This window comes from Pan troglodytes, chromosome 3 (genome assembly GCF_028858775.2).
Source record: "Pan troglodytes isolate AG18354 chromosome 3, NHGRI_mPanTro3-v2.0_pri, whole genome shotgun sequence".
NCBI classification, from domain to species: domain Eukaryota; kingdom Metazoa; phylum Chordata; class Mammalia; order Primates; family Hominidae; genus Pan; species Pan troglodytes.
In genome coordinates this window covers 89,421,431-89,446,182 of record NC_072401.2, presented here as the reverse complement: position 1 = coordinate 89,446,182, position 24,752 = coordinate 89,421,431, and the positions used below count along the sequence as shown (strand labels likewise).

The following is a 24,752-nucleotide window of genomic DNA, read 5'->3' as shown; positions in this document are numbered from 1 at the left end:
TCTCAAATAAACCACCTGCCCTGGAATCTTCGTTTCAGGAAAATAAAAACAAAAATGCCATAAATGACAGCCCTGTGCTTAAAGGCTAACTGGGTACCTGAATTGTGTAGCTCGTGTAATAAACAGAGAAATGTCCCAATTAATGTTTTCGGACATAGAGAAGGTGCCTTTTTCAAAGTCAAAGTCTCATGATAAAAGGCACATTACCTGTGACTACTTAGAAAACAGACAACTCTCACATCTGCTACTATATCAAGTTTTTATTAAGAAGTAAAGTGCTCAGTATTACACATTAATAACATTCTTGATTGTCGAGAAAGACTTGCGTATGTAACGCCTTTTTAATAATACCAGTACACAGGGAAAGATAATAGGGAAGAGATGAGGGGGGAATTCTCCATGACTAAAGAAGAAAAATATATGTAATTTATGGGTAGAAAGGAGGAATTCTGCAAACTTTTGCAAGTGAAATGAAAAACAGTACAATAAAAAGTATCATAAAAAGACTTTCTAGTGACCATAATTGATATATGGCACATGGTCGATACACATGGATACCACATAATAGCTGCACTTCAAATTGAAGTTTGTTTACATGTAACAACATGGTACATATACATAAATATGTACAGTCAATATCCCTGGAATGCAAACTTTAGTATGTAGTAATAAAGAACTTTGTGTAGCATATTCAAGAGAAAGTAAAGATAGAGATGAAGCCATGAGGAAAAACTTACAGAAACCCAGTATGTTTCACTTTCAACCTGGAAAGGTCTATTTGCTCATGTTCTCATTGGAGATTGGACTGACATTCTACCAGTTAAATGAACAACTTGTGAAATTAAAATATAGCATTAAACGACAGGATTCTCTTGGTTCTCCAAGTGAGGGTTATTCAACAGCACTGCATGCTCTTTTGCTTATTAGCGCTCAAAATGTCACCTTACTCAACATTTCTGTAAAAGAAGATTTTTTTTTTTGAGAAATAGATTTCTCCCCATAAATTTGGGTGAGACCCTCTCGTAAAGAAAACAGTGTTGCTAACTCAAATTTTGGCTGATACTGTCTAATGTATGAACTTTTAATACCAAAACCTCTTTTTTATTAGATTGAGCTCCATTTGGATTACAAATTCTAGTTTTGAAACACAGGATCAAGAATACTTGAGTACTATATTTTTTATTTTTGCATTTTTTGTAGAGATGGAGTTTCGCCACATTGCCCATGTTGGTCTTGAACTCCTGGGCTCAAGTGATTCGCCTGTTTCGGCCTCCCAAAGTGCTGGGATTACAGGCGTGAGCCGTCATACCTGACCGAGTACTATATTCTTAAAATAGTTTAAAACCAAATGCTTTATGAATTTCAAAACTTTCTTAAAATTTTGCTTAAAATGAACATAATTGTTGGATAAAAACTTTCAGTGCATACTAAAAATTTAGTAAGTTGGTCTCACTAGATGAGTTATAACATTAAATTCAGTTGCAAATGAGTAGAGCCACATGGGAAAAAGAATATGCAGATAAATCTTTATGCTAAACTAACCATTAAAAGAAATTAAACTGAGTGACAACTTAGGGCTCCTTCCAATTCTCCTGTGTTATGGTTAGAGATGCCATTTTATCCTATAACTGATCTTTGGTGGTTTTACTCAGCTTATTCAAATTAGAGCCAAAATAATGTAAAAATTAAGTGATACAGTTAGTCCCACAGACATCAGATACGATCAACTTACAAAAAAGCATAGTATTTAACATTCATCTTAACCATTCACACAGATTCTATCATAGTTTGGAGTTCCTTTCCATTTTATCTTTTAGAAAAGTTTACCCCAGGAAGCTAGTTGAAAAAAAAGGCTCCTTTCTTAAAAGAAAGCTATGTATTAAGCTCATGAACTATGCCAGAGTGGAAAGGAATGCCCCATTTTCCTTCACACTCTTGGAAAAAAATAACAATACTGATTTTTGTGACTGGAAATGAAACTCAGAAGCCCTTTGACAGTTTTCTAGCTTTAAAAGGCTACTTCATTGTCAACTGACAAGACTCAGTCATGGTGGCAACTGGGCGTACCACTCAATACACATCATGAAGATTTTTTTTTCTGTACTCAATATTTACACCTAGATTTCTTATATGAGAAAAAGAAAAAAAAATCTTTGAACCATGGGTAAAGTTTATATAAAATAAATTAAAGTGCAGAAGATTAGCAATCGGTCACAAAGACTAGCATCCTATGGTGGTCAGGGCATATAAATAGTGTGCTTGTTACAGCAATTCAGGACAGCCGTTTCCTCACTTATTAGAAACACACATACTGAAACACACATATCATACGTGGACATTAGAACTCCCATTTCCACCTGCACCTTCCATGCCTTCTGTAGATTGGGAGGAAGATGGGCGGGAGCTTCTGGGGCGAGGTTGACCATTTAGTCCCACTGGCGTGCCTAAACCATGACTGATCTGGGAAGCTGCATCATCGGATTCCCAGCGTTCCAACTCTTCACGCACTAGCCGTTCCATCTGTTCCCTATGGATTTCACTGTCACGACCCAGCCTTTCATCCTAAAAAGGGAAAAAGAAACTGGTGTTGGGGGGCAGTAGAAGGAAATGCCTTAGGAAGTCCAGGGACCAAATAATCTGTAGTTTGGTAAGGCTGGAGATTTACAGCATATAATAGCAAATCTCAGAGTTGCTGGAGTAATTTTTCACTTAATTCTACCCTGCAGTGAAGGCAGGACCATTAGCATATGGAGTATTAAGAAAGTAACACCTCCAGATTATAATTTTATCTGTAGTTATGGAGAAAGATAAACATCTCAGCCTAAGGGTTAGACAATATGACTACATTGATGTTTTATAGCAAGAGATTTTATAGAAAGAGTGTTTCTGTTTCAGAGAAAAAAATCTGAAAATTAGAGTAAACGGAAACATCATTGTGAATTTCTATAAACGTAAATTTTTTTTACTCTTCTTCAATACTTCAAATACAACTGTCACCAACATATATTTTCATTAATAACACCATGCTCAGCAGTGGTGTTTTCAGCTCATGACTACTGACCTCGGCCACCCCATCCAACAGCCTTCCCAGCACCTCCCTCCTCTTCAGTTTGGCTCGCTCCATAATCTCTAGCTTCACGATCACGGCGTCAATCTTGGACACTATGCTGCCGATGGAATGCTCCATCCGGTCCACTCGTCTCACCAGGCTGCAAGGAAAACACAGTACAGAGGGACAAAGTGCTTGTCATTGTCTTTTCAGCCCCACTGGCTTTTCAAAAGGAAGTGCTAAGATTTTTTTCTTAAGCAACACAATCACTTGAAACACTTTCTAAGTTGTCTCAAGCTTTACAGATTAACTCTCGGATGCCGCTGGTGGGAGTGTTAACTGAAACAACTTTCCTGCAAGTCAGCGCGTATCAGAAGTCTTAAGAATGTATGCCTAACCCTTTATTTAGACATTCCATTTTTAGAACATTTTCTAAAGGAAAATTTTATATATGTGTAATTTTTGGCTATAAAAGAGTGCTGCTTCTTAATCGCGGATCATTGAAAAATGGCTACATCAAACAATTGATGGGGGGTAGGGCACGATGGCTCACGCCTGTAATCCTGGCATTTTGGGAGGCGGAAGTGTGCAGATCGCTTGAGGCCAGGAGTTCGAGCCAGCCTGGGCAGGATGGCAAAACTTCATCTCTAAAAAATAGGTGGGCATGGTGGCATGTGCCTGTACTCCGAGCTACTTGCGAGGCTGAGGTGGAAGGATCACCTGAGCCTTGGGATGTTGAGGCTGCAGTGAGCCGTGATCATTCCACCGCACTCCTGCACTCCAGCCTGGGTGACAGAGTGAGACCCAGTCTCAAAAACAAACAAACAAACAAAAAACACCCAACAATTGGTAGGAAATTAAATAATCATTGTTCATCCATACAATAAAATTCTAAGGAGACATCAGACATTATACTGTGGCAGACTATTTAATAAAATAGAATTAGATTTACAATATATTAAATAAAGCTTGAAAAACAGTATGAAAACAGCATGTTCACTTACAATTCTATTATTTTGAACTTAAAAAATGTATACAAATACTTTAAAAACTCGTAAGCCAAAGACAACCTCTGCAATGGTGGCAAGAGGGTTCTGTAGACTCTCTCTTTAGTGAAATAACTGTAACTGTTGAAAATTATTTTTTAAAACTCAAATGTTAAAAATTTCTAGAAACTTTTAAGGGTGTACAGCAAATGAAAAAGCATTTATTCAAGAAAATCTACTAAATTTTAGTATGAAGAGATTCTGTGGCACTGAAGCCATAATCTGAGCCTTCTCTCCTGTCCCCAGCTCATGTAATAGAAGCACAACTTCACATGGGTGCAGCTAAGAGCACAGGGCTCCCTCCTCCCCCAACTTCCAGTCTAGGGCTACAGTATCTCCCAGGGAGGGGCAGGCTGCCAGCATTTCTCATCCTAACATTTCCACTCTTTTTTTTTTTTTGAGACAGAGTCTTGCTCTGTCGCCCAGGCTGGAGTGCAGTGGCGTGATCTTGGCTTACTGCAACTTCTGCCTCGTAGGTTCAAGTGATTCTCCTGCCTCAGCCTCCCGAGTAGCTGGGACTACAGGTGTGCACCACCATGCCCAGATAATTTTTCTATTTTTTAGTAGAGATGGGGTTTCACCACGTTGGCCAGGCTGGTCTCAAACTCCTGACCTCAGGTGATCCGCCTGCCTTGGCCTTCCAAAGTGCTGGGATTACAGGTGTGAGCCACTGTGCCCGGCTTTCCCACTCTTGTTAAAAAAGTTTTTTACGGCTTTTTTTTTTTTTTTTTAATAGAGACAAAGTCTCGCTAAGTTACCCAGGTTGGTCTTGAACTCCTAGCGTCAAGTGATACTCCTGCCTTGGCCTCCCATAGTGCTAGGATTACAGGCATGAGCCACCATGCCCAGCCTCAATGTTCCTACTCTTTTTTTTTTTTTTTTTTGAGACAGAGTCTCACTCTGTTGCCCAGGCTGGCGTGCAATGGTGTAATCTTGACTCACTGCAACCTCTGGCTCCAGGTTCAAGCAATCCTCCCACTTCAGGCTCCCGAGTAGCTGGGATTACAGGTATGCACAACCCACCAGTTAATTTTTCTATTTCTTGTAGAGATGAGGGTCTCACCATGTTGCACAGGCTGGTCCTGAACTCCTGGCTCAAGCAATCCTCCTGCCTTGACCTCCCAAAGTGCTAGGATTACAGGCGTGAGCCACTGTGCCCAGCCTGTTCCCATTCTTAAATGCATGTTGCAGAGGTTCTAATCCTGTTAAGAGTGGCTAAGGGGAATGGGGCTCTCTTCTTCCACTCAGTTCCCACTTGTAGGGTGGAGTTTCCATGCCAGAAGAAGCAAGGTGAGAAAATCAGAGACTGCCATCTGAGCCCAGTGACTTGTTCATAAAGCAGGATGTCACAGAGAGGTGGGCCACTGTCCCTGGCTCTGTAAAGCAGTAGCAGTTTTGCTCATGGGGAGACACAGGTCATAGGAATATAGAACTCTTCTCAAGTGAATGGACTTTATTTGGAATGAAGCGTGAGGAAATTAAAGACTAAGGATGCTCTTGAAAACAATGGAGATTGTGGGGATAAGCATTTACAAGGAATCTGGTAGCCTCATGAGATAAACAAATTACCAGCTAGTTCACCAGAGAGAACCAGGGAAAGAGACAGCTAAGAAGACAGTTAAAGACTGGCCTCAGGGGCCAGGCGTGGTGGTGCATATCTGTAATCCCGGCCTTTTGTGAGGCTGAGGTGGGTGGATTGCTTGAACTCAGGAGTTTGAGACCAGCCGGGGCAACATGGTAAAACCCCATCTCTATAAAAAATGCAAAAATTAACCAGGCATGGTGGCGTGCACCTGTAGTCCTAGCTACTTGAGAAGCTGAGGTGGGAAGATTGCTTGAGCCTGAGAGATTGAGGCTGCAGTGAGCTGAGACTGCACCACTACATTCCAGCCTGGGCAACAGAGTGAGACTCTGTCTCAAAAAAAAAAAAAAAAAAAAAAAAGACTGGCCTCTAAAACTAGCCCTGCAAAGAGGCCTGAATTTAAGTGGATCAGACTGTGGAGCAAATTACATCCCAAGGCATTCTGGAAAACAATAGACCAATCAGTAAACAATGAAATGTAATAACTAGGTCTAATATCCACAGAGGCAGGAGGTATAACAAAGAGGTCAGAGAAAGTTAATGAGCACGCTGCTAAAACCACTGTCTTCCCAGAGTGACTACGTACATGGCCACAGCTGCGCCCTCTAAGGAATAAAGTCAGAGGCAGATACTGTGGGGAAACAGACTGTATGAAAAAGTAAACAAGCAAAGAGCAATAAAAACAAGTCCTGGGGAGGAAAGGGAATCACTAGCCAGAGTTCCTACAATATATTATCTAACATGTCCAATCTTTAACAACAACAACAACAACAAAACAAAACAACAACAAAAAACAAAACAAAAAAACAGGAAAATGTTCCCATACACAAGAAGAAAAAAAAAAAGACAACTGAAACTGTCTTTGAGAGGGCCCAGATGTCAGACTTAGCAGACAAAGACCTGAAGGTACCTATTATAAATATATTCAAACAGGTTAAAACAAACAAACAAATAATAAAAAACCCCACCATGGTTAAAGAAATAAAGGAGGCTGGGTCCAGTGGTTCATGCCTGTAATCCCAGCACTTTGGGAGCCTGAGCAGGGAGGATCACTTGAGCCCAGGAGTTTGAGACCAGCCCGGGCAACTTAGACCCCATCTCTACAAAAAATAAAAATTAGCTGGGTACAGTGGCTCATGCCTGTAGTGTCAGGTACTTAGGAGGCTGAGGTGGGAGGATTGCTTGAGTTCAGGAGTTCGAGGCTGCAGTGAGCTGGGATCATGCCACTGCACTCTAGCCTGGGTGACAGAGAGAGACCCTATCTCTTAAAAAAAAAAGGAAGTTATGATGACATTGTCTCATCAAATACAGGATATCATCAAATACAGAATAAAGAGACAGAGATTGCTAAAAAGAACCAAATAGAAATTCTGGAGTTGAAAAGTATAATAAATAAAAAATTCAGGCTAAGTGCGGTGGCTCATACCTGTGACCCCAGCACTTTGGGAGGCCGAGGCGGAAGGATCACTTGAGGCTGGGAGTTTAAGACCAACCTGGGCAACATAACAAGATGCCATCTCTACAATTTTTTTTTTAAAAATTAGCCAGGCATGGCAGCATGTGCCCATAGTCCTAGCTACTTGGGAGGTTGAGGCAGGAGGATCATTTGAGCCCAGGTGTTCAGGCTGTAGAGAGCCATGATTACACCACTGTACTCCAGCCTGGGTGATGGAGTGAGACCCTGTCTCCCTGTCTCTCTCTCTCTCTATATATATATAAATAATAAATAAATAAATAAATAACTAGAGGAGCTCAACAGAGATTTAAGCAAGCTGACAGAAGAACAAGTCAGTGAACTTGAAGACACATCCATACAGACTATGCACTCTGAGGAACAGAGAGGGAAAAAAAATGACGACGAACAGAGCCTAAGAGAAATATGTGATACCCCTAAGCATATGCATAATGCGGGTCCCAAAGGAGAAGAGAAAGTGAAAGAAGCAGAAAAAACACTTTCCAAGTAGGATGAACTCAGAGATTTATACCCAGACGTATCATAGTAAAAATACTGAAAGACAAAAGCAAAAAAATCTTGAAAGTGGTGAGAGAAAATTGAGTCATCATGTACAAGGGGACCACAGTAAAATTAGCAGCTGTCTTCTCATCAGAAACAATACAAGCCAGAGGAAATGAAGGAGAAAGAAAAACATTCTCAGATAAAAAATGAAAGAATTCATTGCTAGCAAACCTGCTTTACAAAAAATACTAAAGGAAATTCTTTATGCTGAAAGCAAGTGACTCCAGATAGTAATCAGAATCCACATGAAAAGGCAAAGAACATTGGTAAAGATAACTGCGTAGGTATAAAATATAGTATATATGTACATTTCTCCTTTTGTTCCTTAACTGATTTAAAAAGCAGTTGTATAAAAATATGTACATAATTGGATCTGAAGGTCTATAATAGAAATGTAATATATTTGACAATAATAGGAGGTAGGCAGTAGCAAAGCTGTATCGGAGAAAGAGAATGACGACAGATGATAACTTGAATCCAGAGGAGCAAAAGAAGAGAATTAGAAATGGTAAAAAAGTAGGTTAATATACAAATTTATAAATATATACTTTCTCTTCTCTCAGCTTCATTAAGAGATATAAAATTATATACTATATATCACACAATGTGTTATAAAAATGTAATATTGTTCTAACAATGTGATTTGCAACATATGTAAATGACTATATATACATATAGATAGATGAATATATAGCACAAAAAGAGGGAAGAGGAAAAAAGCTAAATAGAAATGATATTTCTATATCTCACTGGATTCAGTTAATATATATCTGAAGTAATTTTTCATAAGTTAATTGTATAAACTAAGTCTTGGAGCAACTCCTAAGAAAATGACTTAAAAAATGAAAAATCATTAAAAAAATGTAAATGTTATACTTGAAAATATTCACTTAATGTACAAGAAAGCAGTGAAAGAGGAACAAAAAAAAGTAAGCTAGGAAACAAAAAATAAAATTGCAGACAGAAATCAACTACATCAATGATAACATTAAATGAATGGATTAAGCAATCTAATCAAAAACAGAAATTGTCAAACTGGATAAAAAGATAAGATCCAATTATATGCTGTCTACAGGAGAGACATACTTCAGACTGAAAGATATAAATAAGTTTAAAGTAAAAGGATGGAAAAAGATTTATCATGCAAACAGCAACCAAAAGAAAGCTGGAGTGGTTACAGTAATATCAAACAAAAAATACTTAAAACAAAGAATTTTACTAGAGATAAAGTGGATAACATCTTGTAATGAAAACAGGGTCAATTCTTTTTTTTCTTTAGCCTCATTAAGTTCAGAGAGAAAATAGGGTCAATATATTAGGAAAATATACTAGTTATAAATATGTATGCACCCAACAACAGAGTTCCAAAATACACAAAGCAAAACCTTACAGAATTGAAGGGATGAACTCCAACTAATAATACTTGGAGACTTTAATACCCCACTTTCAAACGTGAATACCACATCTAGGCAGAAAATCAACCAGGAAATGGGAGACCTGAATAAAACTATAAACAAACTAGACCTAACAAACATCTACAGAACACTCCATTCAACAACAGCAAAATATTCATTCTTCTCAAATGCACAACGAACATTCTTCAGGACGAACCATATGTTAGGCCATAAAAATATATAGAAACATTGATAAACACACGCAAATAGAGACACAAACACTGATATATTAATAAACATTTTTCATTGGTAGAAATATGGGAAATGTTAATGTTTTCTTTTGCTCTTATTTGCTAATCCCTATAGTAAACATATTATGTAAGAGACAAAACACCAATTGATAATTTTTTTTTGAGACAGAGTCTTGCACTGTCACCCAGGCTGGTGTGCAGTGGCGTGATCTCGGCTCACTGTAACCTCTGCCTCCCAGGTTCAAGCAATTCTTTTGCCTCAGCCTCCCAAGTAGCTAGGATTACAGGTGCCCACCACCACGCCCAGCTAATTTTTTGTATTTTTAGTAGAGATGGGGTTTCACTATGTTGGCCAGGCTCATCTCGAACTTCTGACCTCATGACCTGCCTGCCTTGGCCTCCCAAAGTGGTGGGATTATAGGCATGAGCCACTGCGTCCGGCCAGTACAAGTTAATTTTAAAAGCTGGATGATTAGTAATGGAAAGGAGTGAATTCAGAGAGATGAGGGAAACTGCCTAGTCTCATGTGGACTCTTGTCAACGCAAATTCTGCCAATTCCTTTATACTTACACTTGAAACTCTTCGTAAGAAACGCCACTAGAAATGCTTCCCCTCCTTCTGGAGCTATGTCCACTATCTTCATCGTCATCCTCCTCAGAGTCATCCAGGCTTCGAGGGAAACTTCGGCTGCTCATGGGACGTGGTAAAGAACTGTGATCCAAATCCAGGTCCTCCTGAAGAACAAGGGGTCACTGAGTGAGGAGCAGAACACTGAGACCCCACAGAAACCTCACCGAGGACATGGGCAAGCAGGAACTGGGTGCATGCCATTTACCTGGGATTTCTTTGTATTTAACACCAGGCTGGGACTCTTGCATTTTTCAGTTTCATAGATTGGCAAATTTAACTAACAGCAAGGAATAGCCAACTTTTTGTTTGAACAAGGAAGAACATTAAAACACAGCAGGCAAAGAAAAAACTAAATGAAGAAATATGGGCCAGGCATAGTGGTCACACCTGTAATCCTAATACTTTGGGAGGCTGAGGAAGGAGGACTGCTTGAAGCCAGGAGTTCGAGACTGGCCTGGTCAGCAAGGTGAGACTCTGCCTCCACAAAAAATTTTTTTAAAAATTAGCCAGGCATGGTGATGCATGCCTGCAGTCCCAGCTACCTGAGCTACCTGGGAGGTTGAGGTCGGAAGATCACTTGAGCCTAGGAGTTTGAGGCTGCAGTGGGCCATGAGCCATCTTAAAATAATAATAAAATAAAGAAAGAAATGAAGAAATATATTACAGGTTGAGTATCCCTTATTTGAAATACTTGGGACCAGAAGTGTTTTGGATTTGGGATTTTCAAAAATATTTTGGAATGTTTGCATTATACTTACTGGTTCAGCATCCCTAATCTGAAAACCCAAAATCCAAACTGCTCCAATGAGAGCATTTCCTTTAAGCATGACCTTTGAGTATCATGTTTGTGCTCAAGAAGTTTTAGGTTTTGGAGCATTTCAGACTCACATATTTGGGTTAGGGATGCTCAACCTGGATCGCCTTCTTTTCATAAAAGATAATACATTCAACAGCTCCAAAGTAGGAAGGATGTAATGTCAGAATAAGAACTTTGTCTAAATAGAGCCTTGTAAAAATTTTCCTCATTTTCTTTATGCTTAAATTTCACTGTGACTGGAGAAGTCTGTCACCTACTAGCACTGTCTGTGGAGTGGCATTTAGAAACCACTGTCCTAGACTTCTCATAGGAAAGTGGCTTTTGTAATAACATTCATCTGTGTTCTCTGTACCTCAGTTACCACAGATTTTTGTTGTTGCTGTTTAACCATTTATTTTTGAAAGTTAATGGTAAAGCTTTGAATTTTTTTCTGACAATAAAAGCCCACTTATGTTTATTTTTAACTATTTTGTAAAAAGTATTCAAATGGAAGGCGGCTGTTAATTTTATTATAAATGTTAATAATTTAGGAAAGGCACGGTGGCTACCGCCTGTAATCCCACCACTTTGGGAGGCCAAGGTGGGCAGATTGCTTGCAGTCAGGAGTTTGAGACTAACATGGTGAAACCCCGTATCTACTACAAATACAAAAATTAGCCGGGCATGATGGCGTGTGCCTGTAGTCCTAGCTACTTGGGAGGCTGAGGCAAGAGAATCGCTTGAACCCGGGAGGCGGAGGTTGCAGTGAGTCGCGATTGCGCCACTGCACTCCAGCCTGGGAGGCAGAGCAAGACTCCATCTCAAAAAAAAAAAAAGAAAGAAAAAAAAGTTAACAATTTAAATAGCCACTAACTAACCAGAATAATTTCACATCTCTTGATAAGTCATTTTTTGTTTTCTTCACTCTCACGGACATTGTGGACTCGGCAGCTAATCAGGCTTCTCTTTTCAAGCTGATTACCAGCAAGCTTAGGGCCCAATTTGTAGCTCAATCTTAATAAGCATATGTGTTTTTATGAATGCATTTTTAAGCTTCATTAATAATCCATTATTTTTACTTTTGCTTGCTTTTCATTTTGACTTTTTTATATCATGCTAACCACCCATTTTTATACATAATTGTGTTATATATTCTTTCTGGAATAAACAGGGTACTAACACATAAACCGACTGAGAGAGAGAGAGAGAGTGGTGGGGAATGGGCAAGAGACTCAATAACCCACTACTTCTATAGTGTTTGATACATCTGTGGTGTTGTAGGTACCAAATCAAATCCGGTTCTCCTAAACCAGACGCACCCTCTCTTTCTCTAAGTCGTCTCTCATCTGCTGATGTTCATGTTCGGTCAGTTCTTGGTCTCCATCTTGGTCGTACTTTGTGAATATTGCCTCAATCTCTGCATCAGTATGGCCCTTCCTGAAATTAGAGAGAGGATACAGATAAAAATCATTCCTGGTACCCAGTTCACCCTGAACACAGAGACATCAAAATGCAGGAGGAAAGGAGAAATCACCAAATGGGGGCAAGTTTTCCTCTTATAACATGTTCCAGAAAGATACCTGCCTCTGGAAAAAAAAAAAAAAAAAAGTATCTGTATGAGCCCTTGGGCTAGAAATACTCTTATCACCAGGAATTTATCTTTAGAAGCAGGAATTTTTCAGAACCTCAGGAAGCATGATTCTCACCCTTTGAGATCTTGTCGAAGTTCGTCAAAGTTTAACTTGCCTCCTCCTTGCCGCAGACTCTCTGAAATGTCATCCACGGTATTTTTTTTCAGTTTTAGTTTGACCAAAGCTTTATGGTAGCCCTATCAGAGAGAGAAAAAATAAAAGACTTGGTTTAGTGTATTCTCCTTTTGCATTTGTTTTACTTTCCATTCACAGTAGTAACTACTATAAACCTGGTGTACACTGGCCATTCAACAAGTATGTGCTGGATGAATGAATAATTAATGTATCCAGTTTTCCATAAAACACTTGTGGAAGAGTTACATGGAAAAAGTCAGGGTCTTTCAGTAAGTCATGAAGAACTAAGGGTCTTTTACTCATATGTGTATTCAAGTTTATGTGATAGAAACAAAAATTACTATATATGCTATAGCTGTCTGCCTCAGAGCATAAAGTACTGTGCAACAGTTCTTAGGAATACCAAGAAACCCAAATCATGAATTGCATTTTTATTTTTTATATTATCTATCTTCTAGACAGTAATTTCCTTAAGTGTGTATAAACAAACAAACAAACAAACAAAAAACCCAGTGAAATGTAGATGAGGATTTTCCCTTTTTTTGAGACAGGATCTTACTCTGTCACCCAGGCAGAAGGGCAGTGGCATGATTCTGGCTCACTGCAGTCTCGACCTCCTGAGCTCAAGTGATTTTCCCAACTCAGTCCCCCAACAAGTAGCTGGGACTACAGGTGTTAAGTCACCACGCCTTGCTATTTTTTTTTTTTTTTGTAGAGACAGGGTCTCACCATGTTGCCCAGGCTGGTTGTTGAACTCCTGAGCTCAAGCGATCTGCCTGCCTCACCTTCCAAAGTGCTAGGATTACAGGGGTGAGCCACTGCCCCTGGCCGAGGATTTTTCACTAGCAAACTTTAGACCTGACCTTGCTTTGCACATAGTGCAGCACTGTAAGTGACCATGCAAGCTGAAATTGTGCAAAATGATCTGAATAATCAGTGGGAAGAATTACAATTGTTCTGTCATCTTTACAACTTTTAATCAAAACATTAAACACTCCCTTAGTGTCAGTTATAAATGTATAGGGAGCTTAAAAAAGAAGAAAACTAATATTGATTTAATACGCTAAAATGTAAAACATTAGAAACATTAAAAACTAAAGTGTTTTATTTCTTTGTAAAAAATGTATCCAGAGTAGTTTAAACAGCACTTGCCTTGTTTTCATTGTATAATATTACACTGTACACTTTACACTGTGGAGTGAACTTCTTTTCTATGCATTAGTGAATTGTCATATTCCTTCTTAAATGTGGATCAGCTTCCAACATATTTTTCTTTTCTTTTATTTATTTTTGAGACACAGTCTTACCCTGTCACCTGGCTGGATTGCAGTGGTGCAATCTCAGCTTACTGCAACCTCCGCCTCCCTGGTTCAAGCAATTCTCGTGCCTCAGCCACTTGAGTAGCTGGAATTACAGGTGTGCACAATCATGTCTGGCTAATTTTTGTATTTTTAATAGAGACAGGGTTTCATCATGTTGATCAGGCTTGTCTCGACTTCCTGGCCAAAAGTGATCCACCCACCTTGGCCTCTCAAAGTGCTGGGATTACAGGAGTAAGCCACCATGTCCAGCCCCAACATTTTTTCTTTTGTACTTTCATTATTGTGAAATATCTCTAATAAGACTTCCCTTAATGTGAAGTTTTTTGCAGGCATCATTTCCTCAAGACATCTTCATCTGTTTTATCACAGGTATTTTCCTCATTTAAGTTGACAGACCTGCCCTAAGTTCTTCTGGCTCCATATCTGGATCTCTTGAATGATTGCAGTGTCAACACTCCTGTTTCTTCTTCACTCAGCTATTTCTTCTATAAATCCATTACTCTGTTTTGAATTTCACTTCCAGTGTTACCATTTTTCATTTCTTTGCCAGCCCATTCTCTTTTTCTTTTCTTTTCTTTTCTTTTTTTTTTTTGAGACGGAGTTTCGCTCTTGTTACCCAGGCTGCAGTGCAATGGCATGATCTCAGCTCACGGCAACCTCCGCCTCCTAGGTGCAAGCGCTTCTCCTGCCTCAGCCTCCCCAGTAGCTGGGATTACAGGCATCTGTCACCACACCCAGCTAATTTTGTATTTTTAGTAGAGATGGGGTTTCACCATGTTGGCCAGGCTGGTCTCGAACTCCTGACCTCAGGTGATCCAACTGCCTTGGCCTCCCAACATGCATGAGCCACTGCACCCATTCTCTTTTTCAACTATCCATTTTTGTAAAATGTCACATGGGCTTATTACTGGAACACAAGGAAGCAACACTACATGCTTTCTTTCTTTGTGAATTGGATAGCAGATGCTCAGTGACCAATTAGTAACAGACTGAAAATAGTGTCATGACTGGCCAGTGAGCCTGCTCAGCCTGCACATCTGTTACTCAGGTAACTGATCTATACACTAAAGAGCTAGCAGTGGAGTTTGTACTTTGTGCTGTTACTCAGAGTTAATATACTATGATAACTGAAATTTGAACTGTGTTGTTGAAGGTGGTATTACATAACAAAACTGGGGTAACCAAAGTTTGTGTGTATCAGAATTGTGCCAAGTGAGGAGTGCTTGCATACACACTGGAGATTTGCTAAAATGTAAGCAACTGTTATGCGGAATCAAGATAATGTGAATCTTAGGTCCCATCCCAAGGACTTTGTTTTAAGAGGCTTAAGTTTTCTATTATAACATATATCACAGATAACATAATCCTAAGGCTTGGACTAATAAAAAAAAATTAGAGTTAAGGAGCCACTATGACTTAGCAAAATGATGTTGGGAAACAAACTGTGTATTTTAAATGTGGTTATTTGTTGTTGTATATATTTTATACTTCAAACCAAATAAAAAAGTTACATTGAGAAGAACAAAGAGGCCCAACTTTCCTGTCCTGCCCTTCTATTTAACAATGAAACCCTTCCTGAGAAGGTGCGTAAGTAAAAGTTCTCAGGCCCCAGGCTATGGCCTGAATTCATGAATCTTTTCCTTTGCTTATTTTAAAACTGCCGTGGAAGGTCAAGGGTAAAGGGTGAACTACTAAGTATTTTCCTCTAAAACTTATTTTTTTTAAAATGGTAATTGAGATAGAAGAGGTGGAAATCCCTTTATATAATCTTCCCTTCTAGTTTATTCTCAACTCAGGATCCTGAAGTGAGAGCCAGCTACAGGAGATGTCAAAATAATAAAGGTGATGAACCTTCACCTCAGCTCTTAAAGTGTCAAAAGATTGTTGAGAATTTAATTCCAGGGCATAAAAGGATTCCCAGAATTAAAATTCAAGATAGCAGTATATCCATCAAGACTCCAAGATAGGGAACATTTAAATTATTCCTGAAATATAGCAATGTATTCTTTATTTCAAACAATTTCAATAGATCAATGTTGATTTGAAAATCTGGGTGAAACAATGCTCATTTTATGTCAGAAACAGAAGAATTCTGAGAATTAAGGTTTTTCCTACCTTTCTGATAAGATCTGAGAGTTCCATTTCAGCTTTCTGCTGTGCCAAGTCAGATTTCACTTCAGAGTAAGTATCATTGATGATGGCCAAAAACATATTCTGTTTGTAAATGAAAGGAGGGCAAAAATTAAAGGAAGAAACATAAATATAATTTGGAAATATCCATCAAAAAATTGACACATGCCTTTTTGTTTATCCTTTTTTTCCTAATCTGAGTGCTTTATGAAGACATAAATTTATTATTTATTTATTTAAAAAAAATTTTTTTGAGACAGTGTCTCACTGTGTTGCCCAGACTGGAGTGCAGGGGTGTGACCTCAGCTTACTGCAACCTCTGCCTCCTGGGTTCAAGCAATTCTTGAGTCTCAGCCTCCTGAGTAGCTGGGATTACAGGCATGTGCCACTACGCCTGGCTAACTGTTGTATTTTTAGTAGAGACGGTGTTTCACCATGTTGGCCAGGCTGGTCTCGAACTCCTGGCCTCAAGTGATCTGCCCGCCTCGGCTTCCCAAAGTGCTGGGATTGCAGGCGTGAGCCACTGTGCCCAGCCTGATGTCATAAATTAATAGTTTTGCTGCCACATGTTTTGGGAAGATTATTTTCTCCGTTAAGTCATGCCACAGGAAAAATTTTATGATATACTTTGTGAAAACATACAAGAATAAAATACAACAAAATATTAGTATATTTACCTATGAATGGTGCGATTATTTTATTTAATATTATTTTTGCTTATCTATGTTCTCTATATTTAGAAACTTTTACATACACTACTGAAGGGTATAGAATGCTAAAAAGCTCTTCAAATTTCAACAGTTAACACAGATAAGTAGAATTGTATGCTTATTCCAAGTTTTTTTGTATAATCATATATGAAATTTACAGGACACATTTTTAAAGAGTTTAAAAGGCTGTTGCAAATAGGAATACAGCAGGCCTACTAGGGAGATAGTAAAGAAAAAGTTTCTGGAAGAGAGATAGACTTTGGAGTCAAGCAAACTTGGATTTCAGTCCTAGCACTGCTAAGATTGTTGCTCCACTTTTCTAAGTCTAATTTTAAAGAATTATTTATTTGTTTTACATTAATAAAATGGGAAAAATAATAGTATCTCCCTTACATATTTGTTGGGCTGGTTAGTGAGACAATCTATGTAAAGTGTTCAGGACAGGTCCTGATGCAGGTAAGTGCCACCTAATTGATAGCTACTATTACTATTCAGTAATGGTGAGTTCATTTTTCTGACCTTTCCCTTCCACAGTAGTAATGGTTTGCATTTCCAACAACAAACCTTCTCGAAGCACTGTATCCAGGAGATCAGGTTCCCCCTCCCCAACTTTTTTTTTACATGCTCTTCCTTTGTTTTTCCTTTTTAACACATAACTGTGGTTTGCAAGTATTTCTATTTGATAATGCCTGTTTTCCCCACAAGTCTGAGGAATCTTCGTAAGGACCGAATCAGGCTGTTTTCCTTACCCCGGTACTGGCAGTATCTAACGTACTACCTCACAGTACACAATCCACAAAAAACACTACAGTGTGTATTATACAGTATATATTATATATATATATATATGGATATAGTGGCTTAGTAAATACTTATTAAATGATTGAGAAATGAACAAATGAGAACGCTCTTATTTTAGTGGGCTATGAATCTCTGTATTAAGGAAGAATATTGTTTACAATTCTGTAGCAGAAATGAGAATAGAATATAGAATACACATAAGTTTTTGACTAAATGCTCAATTCCAAGTGCAGATAATTGCAGTCCAAGTAACACCTTCTACCTTCTCTCTTCCAACTCAGGGATCTAATGTTCTATTTTTGCTTCCAAGTGGCTGTTAACTAATGCCTGCCAATACCTTAATTGAAACAGATCAAAGTCTGGGACCTCTAAAGAGATTTCAAAAAATAGAAAGTGCTTGAGAAAGGCTCTTGAAGGTGTGGGAAGAGGAAGCTAGCTCACCCTCCTCTCCATCCTGTCTCCCGAGGTTCCCTGAATTATCAGATGGACATCTGCACCAGGATGTCTTTCCTGTTGATGTGGGGGAAGAGTGGGGTTATCCTGGTTCAGCTGAGCCACTTCTTAACACTGTGCCTTCTTGTTAAACAGGGGCAATAAACTAATACCAGGCAATCGGCTCAGAAAGGTGGCCAACCCTATGCTCAGCTTGTCATTTCCTTAAAAGACAGGTTTGTATTGAAAGTAGACTTCTATCTATGTATGTGTGTGTGTATGTATGTATGTATGTATGTATGTATGTATGTATCCATCTATATCCCTGGGAGGTGCAAGGAGAGCAATTCTTTTTTGTGCAGTCGTACAAAAAACAATTTTAGTATAAAGATAGAAACTAAGAGCTTCTTTTCATGTTCTGGTGACTGATCTGGTAAGATGACTGAATACTCTAGATCTGGTAAGATGGCTGCCTACTAAAGGACCACATTCAAAGAATTCCACATTTGAGCCTTTCCAGTTGCCACGACTCTATCCATCCTTTGTTTGGCAGATTGATAAACGGAGAAAACTAGGTGGCCTGAGATCAACTGAAGGGTCAGGTGCAGGACTCTCAATTCCTGGTTTTTGCCTTCTTAGTAGAGATTCAAGTACTCTAGAATCCGAAGTACTATCAATGGTAGAGTAACAGAGGCGTATTCTTCTCTCCATTGTTTTAATATATGATAGGAAGAAGAAGCTTAAGAGGTGTATAAGTTTAAAAATGAGCCATAATCCATGCATACAGCAAGATACATATGAACTTGAATGATATTCCTGACCTTTTCAGTCCTGTAAAAGTACAGCTAGGGAACACACCTTCGTTTTACACCAGAGGCTCTGTCTCCCCGGAAAAAAAATTTTTTTAAAATAGGAAATTAATACAGTACATCTAATACCCAATCAATAAATACCATATACTTAACCAGTAATACCTGGACTGACTTTAGAGTTATTACACTGAATTACTGAAAATGTGGTCACTTAACCTTCCTCAAAGGATCTTTACACAATTTATTGAAATGGAAAAAATGTTATTTTCTTAAGAAAATTGTTCTTAAGATGACTGTTAGTGTTTAGATGAAAAATACTGCCTAAATTAAGCTGGCTTAACACCTTCTCAGTAGACAAGTGAATATATAAATGTTAAGAAAAAGAACAAAACACCTTAAAAAAATCTTAATTAACTTAGGGCAAAAACATTAAAAATGTTCATTTGTACCAAATCAAGAGAATAAAAAAATTATTTTTGAAAATAATTTTAATGCAATTTCCATTCATTGTTACATTTAGTTTTAAACTTAATTATTTGAATATTCTCTGTAGGCAGTCTCTAGATGAATGGGATATAAATAATTTAAAACAGAATATCCTAATTTTGACATGCAATGATTCACTCAACTATTACTCGACATCTTAGATCTAGCTTGCTTTTCCGTTCTTATTTTTTAAAAAGAAAAGAAGAAAGAAAAGTCATGCTAGCAAGTGACTATGAAAGTGCTGACATACGTGTTTAAAAAGCATGTAAGCATATTCTACTTTTTAGGCAAAGCACTATTTTAGGTATCTTTATAAATTTGTACTTGATCTAATTTCTTTTTTGCATGGAATAGATACATATATATAGAGAGAAATGAAAGACCATGGAAGAGATCTAATTTTTTTTGCATTGAATAGACACATATACATGGATCAATGAAAGACCACAGAAAAGACGTTTGATATGAGTCTCAAAACTGTGAATTAATAAAAGGAAAATAAGTTTTCCAACATCCACACTTTTTTCTACTTCCTGGGTCTTTATTTAAAAATGATAGGACATAAAGTGTGAGAGAAAAGAGAAGACAAGGATTTACGAAGTTTAAATTGAACCTCACTATAAATAAAAATGTACATACCAAAAGAATGAAGAACATAAAGAACACAAATGTAGTGAAATAAATTGGTCCCAAAACTCGATTAGCTTCCTCAATCTCTGCAAAGTTGATATCGCCCAAAATGATACGGAATTGAGTGAAGCTATAAAAATAAAACAAAACACCACAATACAAAAACAAAGAATGTCCACTAGTTGATGCAACATTTCTTAAAGATGATTTCATATTTTTGGACCTTCTAGCAGTATAGGTAGCTGCCAAATAATAGAAAATTGTCAATCCCATTTAGAAAGTCTTGCTACTTGTATCAGCAATTAAAGCCTTCTGCAATAATAATAAAATGCTTTCATGCTACAGAGGTTATTTCCATTTGGTTAAAAAGAAAACACAAGCTGGGCGCGGTGGATCACGTCTGTAATCCCAGCACTTTGGGAGGCCGAGGCGGGCGGATCACGAGGTCAGGAGTTCGAGAACAGCCTGGCCAATATAGTGAAACCCCGTCTCTACTAAAAATACAAAAATTAGCTGGGCGTGGTGGTGTGCGCCCGTAATCTCAGCTATTCGGGAGGCTGAGGCAGGAGAATCGCTTGAACCCGGGAGGCAGAGGTTGCAGTGAGCTGAGATTACACCGCTGCACTCCAGCTTGGGCGATGGAACGAAACTCCATCTCAAAAAAAAAAAAAAAGAAAATACAATTATTATTCAATAACTTATAAAGCAATTGGCTATAACATTTCAACACACAATCTAGGTAAAACATCTTAACCCTAAACCTTGACAACAGACACCCTCGGTCTAAAGTTAAAAATTTCTTTAAAAAAAAAAAACAGGGCCTGGTGTGGTGGCTCATGCCTGTAATCCCAGTACTTTTGGAAGCTGAGATGAGAGGACATTGTGAGGCCTTGGAGTTCAATACCACCCTGGGCTACACAGTGAGATCTCTTCTCATAAAAAAAGTAAAAAATTGGCCAGGCATGGTGGCATACACTTGTAGTCCCAGCTACTCAGCAGGCTGAGGCAGCAGGATTGCTTGAGCCTAGGAGTTCAAGGCTGCAGTGAGCTATGATTGCACCACTGCACTCCAGCCTGGGCAACAGAGGAAGACCGTGCCTCAAAAACAAAACAAAACAAAAAAACAAAACAAAAAAACCCCAAAAACCCAAAATGGTTTGAGTTCAAAGATCCAATATTCTGACAAGTACTTAAAATGGGATCAAAGTGGCCAAGTGTTGTCAGTGCTGGGTCTTAGCAAAATCACTTTTATCAACAGCAATATTAATTCGAGATATCTATGCACAAAACCCTATTACTTCCATTCCTTTTTAAACTAACTCCTTTCTAAATGGCATAGAAATCTGACACTGGCTGCTTTTTGTTGTTTTATTTCACATTTGGGATCTTTGGAAAAAAAACTGAAAATTCTTGTACTGGTCCGAGTTTACCTTAGAATATTAGAAATATCTTGTTTTTTTCCTTAGAAAATAACTTGAAGTTCTAAATATATGGCAACAATATTCAACAGGAGTAAGAATATAGGCAAACGGCCTTCTAGAAGCTACCATCTGCATTTGGTGCAAAGAAAACCTCAGTCTTCAGAACAGTGTTGGTTTCCTATGGCTGTTAACTGTATTTTACTACTTTGGGCTGCTATCTTAAGCATCAGCATTTCAGGATGCATTGTCTTCTTTGCATTGGTAGATCAATGTTTTGGGAAAAGGTAATTAATTCTTATTTAAAATAACTGGTTTTAAATAATTGGTGGTCATATAGCAACCTCATATGAAGTTTTATTCTTGAGAAGCAGTGACAACTCTGATTAAATTTTTCTTCTTAATTTCATATATACTTACATACACTCTTGGAAAGTACTGAAGTCATCGACCTGAGTGCCAAAGACAAGGTATGCCAACTGAGCATACGCTAGGAAAATAATGAAGAACATAATAGCAAAGCCAAACAGGTCTTTGGCACATCGAGACATGGTTGTCGAGAGCTGGCTCATGGTCCTGTTAAAATTGATGAATTTGAAGAGCTGTAAGAGAGAGAAGACATCAATAGATGAATGGATAAACAAAGTGGTGTGACTGTATATAATAAAACATTATTTCATCCTGAAAAGAAATTAAATTCTGACAGGTTACAACATGGATGAACCTTGAAAACATTATGCAAAGTGAAATAAGCCTGACACAAAAGGACAAATACTGTATGATTCCACTTAAATTAGGTACTTAGAACAGTCAAACTCACAGTGACAGAAAGTAGAATGGAGGTTACCAGGGACTGGGGGAATTGGGAGTTAGTGTTCAATAGATACAAAGTTTCAGTTTAGGATAATGAAAAAGTTCTGAAAATAATGCAGCATAATGGCGATGGCTGCACAACACTGTGAATGTACTTAATGCCACTGAACTGTACACTTAAGCATGGTTAAAACAGTAGGTTTTATGCTATCTACAATTAAAAAAAAAAAAGGCTGAGTGCAGTGGCTCACATCTATAACCCCAGCACTTTGGAAGACTGAGGCAGGAGGATCGCTTGAGCCCATGAGTTTAAGATCAGCCTGGGCAATACGGCAAGATTCTGTTTCATTAGAAAATAAAAATAAATTAGTCAGGTGCAGTGGCACACACCTGTGGTTTCAGCTACTCAGGAGGCTGAGGTGGGAGGGTTGCTTGAGCCTGGGAGGTCGAGGCTGCCGTGAACTGTGACTAGTGATGCTTTCCCCCCAAAAAGGATTAAAGTAAAAGAGAGGGAAAAAACTTCACACAAATAAAAATTAATTATAAAACCCCCCAGGAAATTCTTGTTGCATAATATTAACTGTCATTTATTGTGCATCAGTTATATGTGGAGGGCTTTATGTACATTGCCTCAAATCTCTGCAATGTCTGAAATATTGGCATTCTATCCCCAGGAGTCAGCTGGGGCCTGCAGCCAGCTGCTCTGCCTGAACTGCAAAGCCTGCTCTGCCTGACTGCAAAGAAATATTGAGCATGTTGGTAGATAGTGAACCCTGCTGGTAGACAGTGAACCCTGCAAAGCCATATTGAGCATGTTGGTAGATAAGGCACTGAGGATGGCTGCCCAGATTGTGTAGCTCTAGGTAGAAGCCTCAGTGGAAGAGCACATGATGAGATATTAGAAGTAGAGTCATGAGGCCGGGCGCGGTGGCTCAAGCCTGTAATCCCAGCACTTTGGGAGGCCGAGGTGGGTGGATCACGAGGTCAGGAGATTGAGACCATCCTGGCTAACAAGGTGAAACCCTGTCTCTACCAAAAATATAAAAAATTAGCCGGGCATGGTGGCAGCCGCCTGTAGTCCCAGCTACTCGGGAGGCTGAGGCAGGAGAATGGCGTGAACCCAGGAGACGGAGGTTGCAGTGAGCTAAGATCGTGCCACTGCACTCCAGCCTGGGCGACAGAGCAAGACTCCGTCTCAAAAAAAAAAAAAGTAGAGTCATGATCCCTGCCTTAAAGACCTTAATGATAAAGTGTCGAGGGGCAAGACATTTCCAAGAGAAGCACTAAATAAAACACATCAGCCTGAGACACATGTTGTAGGAAAATCTCTAGAAGTTTAAAGGTCTGTTATACATTGTTACTGGCCACAGTGAAATATTTTTTGAGGAATGCTGTAATCACATTACTTAATCATTACTTAATACAATCCCAATTCATTTGAGATCTTTTTTTTTTTTTTTTTTTTTGAGACGAAGTGCTGCTCTGTTGCCCAGGCTGGAGTGCAGTGGCATGATTCAGCTCACCACAACCTCTGCTTCCTGGGTTCAAGCAATTCTCCTGCCTCAGACTCCCAAGTAGCTGGGATCATAGGCACGTGCCACCACACCCAGCTAATTTTTTTTTTTTTGTATTTTTAGTAGGGACAGGGTTTCACCATGTTGGCCAGGCTGGTCTCAAACCCGACGTCAGGTGATCTGCCCACCTCAGCCTCCCAAAGTGCGTGAGCCACTGTGCCCAGCTGAGATCTTGATTATTATTACTATCTTGATTATTATTATTAAACTAATAATAATCAAGGAAACTTCAGTAATTCTCAGGCAGCACCTGCCATCCTTTCACCAGCACAGGCTCTGACTGTGCTATCCAAACATGTGTGGATATCTAAATTCAAATTTAAATTAAGTAAGATTAAATACAATTAAAAATTCAGTCCCTTGGTCCTACTAGCCACATGTTAAGTGTTCCATGCCAATACATGGTTAGTGGCTACTGTCTAGGACAATGAAAATATAGAACATTTCCATCACCACAGAACATTCTTATTACTATTACTATTTTTGCTATTTGATTATTATTACTATGTTGTGATCAAGGTTTTGTGCTTTAGTGATGGTTTCTCTTGAACAAGCATGTCAATAAATAAATAGCATGAGAAATACAGGATAAAGTCTATGCATTTTTTTTTTTTTTTTGAGACAGGGTCTCACTCTGTTGCCCAGGCTGGAGTGCAGCGGTGCGATCTTGGCTCACTGCACCCTCCGCCTTCTGGATTCAAGCAATCCTCCCGCCTAAGCCTCCTAAGTAGCTAGGACTACAGGCACGTGCCACCACCCCCAGCTAATCTTTGTATTTTTAGTAGAGATGAGGTTTTGCCATGTTGCCCAGGCTGGTATCAGACTCCTGGGCTCAGGGGACCTATCTCGGCCTCCCAAAATGCTGGGATTACAGGCATGAGCCACTGCGCCTGGTCCAAGTCTATGTCTTGTGATAAACCTCAGGTCTTCTAGGTATGAATACCAACTCAGAAAAGTACATAACGGGTAAGTACCTTCCAGAACAGTGCTTTTCAAGAGAACGTTCTGTGATGATGGAAATGTTCTACATTTCCACTGTCCTAGACAGTAGCCACATATAGCCATTGAACACTTAATGCGTGGCCAGTAGGA

General features: G+C 38.8%; 1 protein-coding gene across 1 annotated transcript in view; it reads right to left on the bottom strand.

The window, feature by feature from the left end:
- Positions 1 to 245: 245 nt before the first annotated feature.
- PKD2 (polycystin 2, transient receptor potential cation channel) overlaps positions 246 to 24,752 on the bottom strand; it is a 70,107-nt gene continuing 45,600 nt past the window's right edge. Inside the window, exons 8-15 of the mRNA XM_016951850.4 lie at positions 21,694 to 21,875; positions 19,865 to 19,985; positions 15,970 to 16,068; positions 12,473 to 12,594; positions 12,086 to 12,203; positions 9,911 to 10,074; positions 3,062 to 3,209; positions 246 to 2,562 (exon numbers count right to left, since the gene is read on the bottom strand). Of these exons, the coding sequence (XP_016807339.1) occupies positions 2,326 to 2,562; positions 3,062 to 3,209; positions 9,911 to 10,074; positions 12,086 to 12,203; positions 12,473 to 12,594; positions 15,970 to 16,068; positions 19,865 to 19,985; positions 21,694 to 21,875 (1,191 nt within the window). The 3' untranslated portion in view covers positions 246 to 2,325. The remainder of the gene's footprint in view (positions 2,563 to 3,061; positions 3,210 to 9,910; positions 10,075 to 12,085; positions 12,204 to 12,472; positions 12,595 to 15,969; positions 16,069 to 19,864; positions 19,986 to 21,693; positions 21,876 to 24,752) is intronic.